General features: G+C 44.0%; 1 protein-coding gene across 6 annotated transcripts in view; it reads left to right on the top strand.

Moving 5' to 3' along the window:
* Positions 1–5003, top strand: part of Scaper (S-phase cyclin A associated protein in the ER) — a 477645-nt gene extending 472642 nt beyond the window's left edge. For all 6 annotated transcript variants that reach the window (XM_074061919.1, XM_074061920.1, XM_074061921.1 and 3 more), the window contains 2 exons: positions 2281–2332; positions 4574–5003. In XM_074061919.1, the coding sequence (XP_073918020.1) occupies positions 2281–2332; positions 4574–4677 (156 nt within the window). In that variant the 3' untranslated portion in view covers positions 4678–5003. The remainder of the gene's footprint in view (positions 1–2280; positions 2333–4573) is intronic.
* Positions 5004–8042: the final 3039 nt, after the last annotated feature.

Consider the following 8042-nt stretch of genomic DNA (forward strand, 5'->3'; position numbering starts at 1 on the left):
TTTCAAGGAAAGGATGTTTTTGCCGTTGATGAGATGGAAACTCACACTCAAGAAATGTGTTTAAAAACCACGGGACTTCTGTAAGGCTTTGGCGGTCATGCTTATCTTGCTTTTAGTCTAGCAGGGGACTGGATAATGACGATGAAGAAAGATCAATTAAAACTTCAATTTATTTAGCTGAATTTAAGTTTTAAATAAATATGATTCTCGCATGTACACAGATAGGGGATAAAAACCTGACTTTTTAAATCTCCAGCTTTTAAATGCAGCCTCATATTTGTCTGATATGGTTAAATTTGGTAGGGCCGGAATCAGAATTAGTAACAACTAAGTGAACTCAGTCAGCTGACAATAGAAAAATCAAGTTGACTGTTCTAAAGTTATGAGTTTTTTGTTATTGTAGATCTTTATTTTCTGAAAAATCCTCACTTTCTTTCTAATGTTGCTGTATAACATCTGTCCTTGGCACACGTGAGATTGGGAACAGTGCTTTCTATCCATCGTAGTGAAAGAGAAAGCAGAATTCTGTGCCGGGTGGGTCCTCATTCCAGCTAATGCAGACACCAGTCCACATGGTAGGATTGTGCCCAGCTGGGTGGGAGCCATGGGAACAGTTAGAGTTCTCCCAGCCTTCTGTACCTTACACAATTTCTAAGCCCCTCTCTACGAAACGCAACCAGGTCAATTATACTTAGAAGTGTTTTAGTCTCAGGTTAGTTGTTGCATTCAAGTCTGAGTTCCCGTTTCTGAAAATGTTGTCAAGTTGGATATTCAGATCTATAAGTATGGACTTTCAAACTGTCTTCTGTTAAATTAAAATCTTAATAAAAGTACATAACCACCATATCAACACAAGGTTCTTCACGTAATCTTAGAGCCTTAGAATTAAATTAAATAGAAAATACATTATAGAGAATCTTAAGACTGTGCTCCTTTTCATTCAGGTTTCTACGTGTTTGCAGTCAGCAGGTAATTTTTGAGTGTGTACCATGTGCCAGGCACTGGGAATATAGCAATGAATAAAACAGATTAAAATCCATGCCTCCGAGACCTGTCATTAAACAAGAACAACAAAACATAAAACAAACATCGGGTCAGGTGGTGTAAGTGCTGTGGAGAGAAGTGAGGCAGGAGCGAGAGGGCCTTGGGGCAGTGACTGCAGCTTTCTGTCACAAGAGCAGAGGCCTCAGCTGAGACAGGGACAGGGAGCATGGAAGTTTGTATTTGCCAGCTTAGTTCCTTACATTTCCAAATGCTTGAAAAACAACTTATAAAAAATACAAATGATAGCACTCAGGAGGCGGGGGCGGGAGGACCTGGCAGTAGTCTAGGCTACGTAGCCAGACCCTGTCTCAAAAAAACAAGCAAGCAAAATTGCAAATAAGAATCTCAAGTAAAGATCGTGTACATTTCCTATTTTCATCCATTACTGACCACAGAATACTTCTAATTCTCCCTTTCTCTATTCCAAAAAAACCAAAAAACTATATTTAACATACAGATTTTGTAAATGCTACAGAAATTTCTTAGATTGCTTATTTGGGATAGTATATTAGGCTAGGGAGGTAGAATCAGGTTTTCCTTTTCTATAAATAACTGTGCTCAAGGGGATAGAGCTACACATTAAATTTTAGTTTATAAAGTGGTTGTTAAGGCCTTCATGAATAAGATTGTTGACAGTCACTAGAAAATGGTAGAAGATGGGAACTGATCGTTTTCATAGATTTCTAAATGTTATATATGGTTGTCTGCGTTTTTCAGTTACTATCTACAGGTAAAATGATCAGACTTTGAGGTGTAGCTGTAGAAATTCCTGTAAGACCTGTTATATTGGTACTTTTTAAAAATCTTGCCAGGCATGGTGGTATACATCTGTAATCCCAGCAGCACTCCAGAGACTGAAGAAGGAGGATCTTTAGTTCAAGGCTTGACTGGACTATATAGTTAAATCCTATCTCAAAACAAACAAAAAAATCTGTCGATATTGTGAGAGAGTAAGTTTGGCTTAAGATTTAGGTTTATTAGGTATAAAATAAAGTGGTAGTTTCCAAAGTAGGCAGCAACATAGCTCTGGCAATATTAGGAAGATTTAAGTCACCACTATTTGGTTTAAATTTATGAGAACATGAACTACAAAACATCACTTTCTTTAGATTTTATATTTGGGCTCCAGATCATTCCTGCAAAAGTGGGTGCATGAATGAGAGGCATATGTAAAGCTGCTCATAGCGAGGCTGCCTGTGCAGAGCACGGTATAAACACACTTCTCTCCTCACGCAGGATTTTGCACAGACTCCAGGTCAGCCAGATAACCAGTCTTACCAGCCCAAAGGTATGTCTCTATTGAACCTGAAATATATGTGTTTGTTAGCCAGATGTTCAGGTTTCACCCCCTTTTCTGGAACTGTTAGAGAAACTTAGTCACCTAAAATATTTGAGGTTCAGATACCACCTACATCAGTGAATAAAGAAATCTATGATGTCAGGAAGCCCAAGTGTGTCAGTAGGCCGAGAAGGCCATGGATGCAATGAAAGCACAAAGCAATTTTGTGTTCTTACCTCATGCAAGGTATAGCAAATGGTGATAAGGAAGACCTATCACAAAGGCCTTACCCACATAAATGCTAAGGTGGAGTCTGGTCCCTGCTCATGTCCAGAATGAAGTAGTCCATATTTCCCCCTTAAATTCAAGTATTTGAACTTTTTGTTGAAAATAATTGTTTTACATGGAGAAAAAAGACATCAAATTTGAAGAGATTGGCAAGTGATTTACAAGCTCTTTTTCCAGTCATTCCTACTGAGGTGTCTCCTATGATAAGAACTGGAGATATAGAAGGTAGACTGTTCCTTTCCATTTTTAAATATTCTACTCAGATTGTCACTGAGAAATGCAGTTTGGCTTTGGCTGTCATGGTGGCATCTCTGATTGAGACTCTGGTCCAGATTTTCCCCAGTTCTTCCATTGTTCCATAGTCTTTCAGTCATACTTACTCAGACTCATTCCCAACAGGACCCTCTGGGGTTCCTGCCAAGAAGCCCTTACTTCTTGGTTCTGTCACACACACACGCACACAAGTCATCTACAGTGGGCAGGTGTTGGAAAGTATATAGAAGAAAATACAACTAAACTGTTCCGGAACTATGAAGATATGCATGTTTTATTGACTCAGACACTCAGGAAAGTAAACAGAAAGCTATGCATCTGTTCAGAAATCCGAGTCAACAGCACAGTTGGTGCCACTCGCCTGAGCCAGATTAGCGTGCAAGTTCAGGTCCGCCCTGACTCACTTGCAGCCTTTTTTTTTTTTTAAAGTTTTAAAGGACACTTGGGAGAAAGCAACATAATTTGTTAGTATTTCTTGCAAAACAATTGTTTAAATTTTGAATATATGAAAATACTTTGAAAAAAATCTTCTAATGTAATTATTTTTAATTGAGCAGCAGTATTGTTGCCAGTGAGATGTGTAGACATGCCTTCTTCCTCTTTCTCCTGCCCAAAAAAAGATGAGTGGCCCCTTGCTGCATTTCTGGAAGGCACAGTTCCAGGAGCTCCTCCATCTGCTTGTGGGCTGAGGCCTGTGGAGTCTCCGCCTTCTTTCTTTCTCAAGGGACCATTCTCTCGGCTGTCCATGCTTTCCTGGGTTATAGCAGGCTTCCCCACAGAGCAGTAACTGGGCAGTTCGTCTCTGTTTTGCTCCAAAAGAGTCAAGGCCATGTCAGTGACAGCCCATAATGCCTGCTTGATTTAAAGAAAGATGCTGCCTTACCCACTAGGCACTTTGCACCTTGCTCCCTTTTTGATGAGGTTAAGTCCCATCAAACATCTCGAGATGTTTGTGGTTCATCACCCAGGTAAACCGCCTAGGAGTGGAAGCCGCTCCTGCGAGCACCACAATGGCTTCAGTTACCCACTGCAGATGGCTGCTTAGGGTGGAGACCGACCAAACACCAGATTTAAGCAATTTTAAATTTATACTTAAACTGAATTCATGTTTTAAATTAAATAGACTATTTTAGAAAACAAGTGTCACCATTTGGGCTGGGTCTAAGAGGCAGAGCTCACCCTTAGCGTGTACCAGGCCCTGGGCTCCATTCCCAGCGTCCAAAAAAGTCACTATTTACAAACAGATTACCCTCTCAAGACTAACTTAAAGGTAGAATGTGTGGACATTTTATTTTGTGTTTTATATACATATCATATACATAAATGTATACATACACACATTTATATGTATTATATACATACATACATATGTACATACATATATATATATTACTGTATTACTCACTATATGTAATATATACACATGTGTTGTGTGTGTTATTTCCTTATTCTGTAGTCCAGAAACATTGTTTCATAATATTTTACATGCAGTCTGAATGTGGCAGAAGCACACACTGAACTGTGGTAAAAATATTTATTGTCTATTTATGCTACAGGTAAATTTATGTAAAATGTATCATGGTTTATTTGAAGTGTATGACTCCATTTTGTGCTCAGATATCAAAATAAGTTTAATTTCTTACACTTCAAAGAATTGAACTCTTTAATTATCTGTTTTGTTCCTGTCAGGAAAGTACCCTGATCCTCAAGACTACCTTGAGCTGGCTAACAGATTTCCTCAGCAGGCCTGGGAAGAAGCTCGACAGTTTTTCTTGAAAAAAGAGAAAAAATGAATTTTGTAACTGGTTCTGTATTTGAGTGCCCTTGTTGCTATTTTGAGTCCTTCAGACACTACTAGCTGTCCCCTCAGGACATCTGATGTGTCCATCCTCTCTGCAGTAGATAGTGTATACTGTCACTATTTATAATGACTGCAGATGTCGTCATGCTCTTCCTAACTCTGCAAGTTGAGTTTATTTCGTGTATGCACAATATTTTGGACTTTGTTAACTTACATCCTATGATAATATATAATTTTCATTTGTAATATGTGTGAAGTTAGATATAAAATTAGCAAGTCTGTTTTGTTCTTGTAATAAAATAACTTATTCTGTTTTCAGTGTTGACTTTTCGTGTTAAGGCAACATAGATTTCAGAGACAGATATTAATCCCAACTCCTGAAGCGTCTTAATTAAAGGGTGATTAAAGCTTGCTGCTGTGGATCTCTAAGGCTTGGGTGTAGCGACAGCGCTTGCGCGCGAATTCGGGGCACTGTGCACCGAAGGCCCCCTCGTTAGCACCGCTGGACTGAAATTATTCCCCAGCGTAAAAACGAGTGCTGCAAAGCCATCGGGCACCCCGGAGCATTTTCTCAAATAATCGTGAAATGAAGCAACGTGGAAGTAAAACTAAAACTAAGGGTCACAGTGGCTCCGAGCGCATATGAAAGCACTGTGCCCGCGTCTGTTGGAGATGTTGACCTTTCCATGTCGCCTCTCCACCTTAAGCCGACGGCAGCGCTAAGCCCTTCCCTGAGTGACACTGGTAATAACTGCGGTCCGACAAGGATCAGCATTACCTGGAAAAGCGTCGGAAATTCCCAAGACTACCGAGGGGATCTGGGAAAACAAACTTACCCAGAACTCCAGGCGCTGCTTTTCGGAACCCCGCGGCGTTGAGGGGTTCGGTGGGTGCCCTTCGCTTCTTTCCAAATGGAGATGAACAGAAGGTCCCGGCCGCAGGGCGGGGACCGCGGCCGGGGGCTCCGAGGCGGGGGCTCGGCTCGGTCCCGAGCTGGCGCGGGTGACCGGTCCGGGCCCGGGCAGGTGGCGGCGGGCGGGTGGCCCGGAGACGACTCCCATCCCGCGCTCGGGCGTGGCGCAGGATCCCTGGCTGAAGGGAATCATCAGATATTTACAAGATTTCCTGCAAGGCGCTTCGCAAGAGAGTAGGCTTCTTATCTGGTCGGAAATTTGCCAAAAAGCCATAAATAATTGGGACAGCTGTGATTAACCTCCCAGAAACCTGTCCAGAATTCGCAATTAAACGTTGCACTGAACGTCGCGTTGTCCCTCTGTCCCGGCGGTGACGGGGCTTGAGAGAGGCAATCCTCTCCCTCCCCACACCCCAGCGGGGACTGCGAGGGTGGCCCGGGGAGCCTCGGTGTCCCCGAGCTGGCGGCCTGGCTTCTGAGGTCGCCCACGGCAGGGACAGCGCGACGCCCAGGTGAGCGCGGGCGCGGCTTCTTCCAAGTTGCGGGGCGCAGAGCCAGGGGTCCCCGCAGGTTTCCGCCCCGCCCCCCCGCACCCGGCCAGGGACCACACGCATCCCGGCGGTCCCCAGGGAGGCGCTGGGCCAAGGCCAGGGTCGAGGCCTCCGCTGGGTCGGGTCAGTGAAGTCGCCGGTGTGACTGAGCCCGGAAGGAACAGCGCTGAGCTTTGGAGCCCAGAATCCGAGCCAAACTGGGAGAGGCCGCCCACGGCCCTGGGAGCAGCGACATTCGAACCCCAACGCGGTGACCCAGCCCAGGCTTCCCTGAGCTGGCAGGGCTATCACCCCGGAGCCCCAGGACGTTGGGCTCTCCCGGACATCCCACCCAGTGTAACCCAGGTCCCGACCTTGGCCTCCTCTAGACACCCTGGCCTCCCTCCCCCTAGCGTAGGTGGCAAAAGCCACCTGGGTCACTTTTTTCCAGGACTCCTAGCATCACACTCGGGAAGTCTGGGGTCTCCATAATCAGAGAGGAAATTTCTCCTTGCCATCCCTCTTTTCCCCTTTGTTCCCAGCCTCCAGCCTCTCCTCTTGCACTGGGGTCTCAGGTCTTCTACATTCAGTCCACCTTCACTTGTCTATCTTGTGCTCTTGCCCACCCCTCTGCTCACCCCGACCCACCAGCCCCTGACCTTCCTGACCAGGAGGAGGAACTGTGGCCTGGCCCTAGGCTGGACCTACCTAGTACTCCCCCACCCTCTGGTAGGATGACTGCAGGGCCCCCAAAGTGCTGCTCAGCGCCCTCAGTCCACAGTTGCTCTCAATGGAGTATTTATTTCTTTGTGTCCTTTCTTGCTGCCATGACCACTCCAATCCAGCTCTATTTATCTGCATTTTCCAGGCACAGTCTCCATCAACAAGGTGCTAGCCTGTAATTGGTCACACAATCCTCCTTACAGCACTGAACCTCAGTATTTTCAAGAAAGTTTACTTTTACATCAATCAGACTCACATTTAAAAGCCTCTAATCTTCCCTGCATCAGCTTAATAAACTCTGAATTTCCTGCTTTTATCACCACTCCATTGGGAACTTACTTCTCTGCAAATACTTATTCTTCCATTGTTTTCTCTGCCCAGTGTGCTCTTCAGGTAATGCTCTTGATCGCTTTGGTGACCGCTCACACGGGAAAACACAGCTAACTAAACGTGGCGGTTTGAGCCTCGCCTGGGTAGCAGAATCTCCAAGTTTCTGGAGAACAACCTTAGACAATGTCTCGCTTAAACCCAGCCTTTGCCAGGCAAAACTGAGCTTAAAGTCACTCCATATGGAGACTTACAATATGTGCAGTATGATAGCCCAAAACTTTTCTGTCTCTGGGAATTCCTTTTCTGCCTCAGTTTCACAGAGCTATGCAAATTATTAGATAACGCTCCTGAGAAAATCTCATTTTGCAATGAATCTAGCTAAATAACTCCAATTTTCCACCTATGGCCTCATTTTAGAATTGAGTTTTTACCACACAACTAGGTAGCTCCTGTTAAAAGTTCAGTTAGCATAAAATACAACACTTATAATTGTTACAGGTAATTTAATTTACAGGGAAATCCCTACCGTATTACAGAAGCTGTTTAAAGATGACCAAAAACCAGTAAAACTGATATTAACGTAACTAACCAACCGTGTATCCGACACCTCACCAGGGACACTGTAATAAGACTACAGAGCTAAGCCCTTTCCCTGGAAACCAACAGAAAAAAACAGTGCACCCCTTTGGGTGACTAGCAACTTCAGGGGAGGAAAAGCATATGTGATACAGAAATTCAGAGAAATACAGGCGTCTTGATACACAGTAACTATTTCCATCTGGGTAATTTCCCAATATTAAAAAGACACTCATAAATATGGACAAGAGGAGTTAGGTTTTTGACCTATGAATGATGAGGGAA

Source organism: Castor canadensis, chromosome 19 (assembly GCF_047511655.1).
Source record: "Castor canadensis chromosome 19, mCasCan1.hap1v2, whole genome shotgun sequence".
NCBI lineage: Eukaryota > Metazoa > Chordata > Mammalia > Rodentia > Castoridae > Castor > Castor canadensis.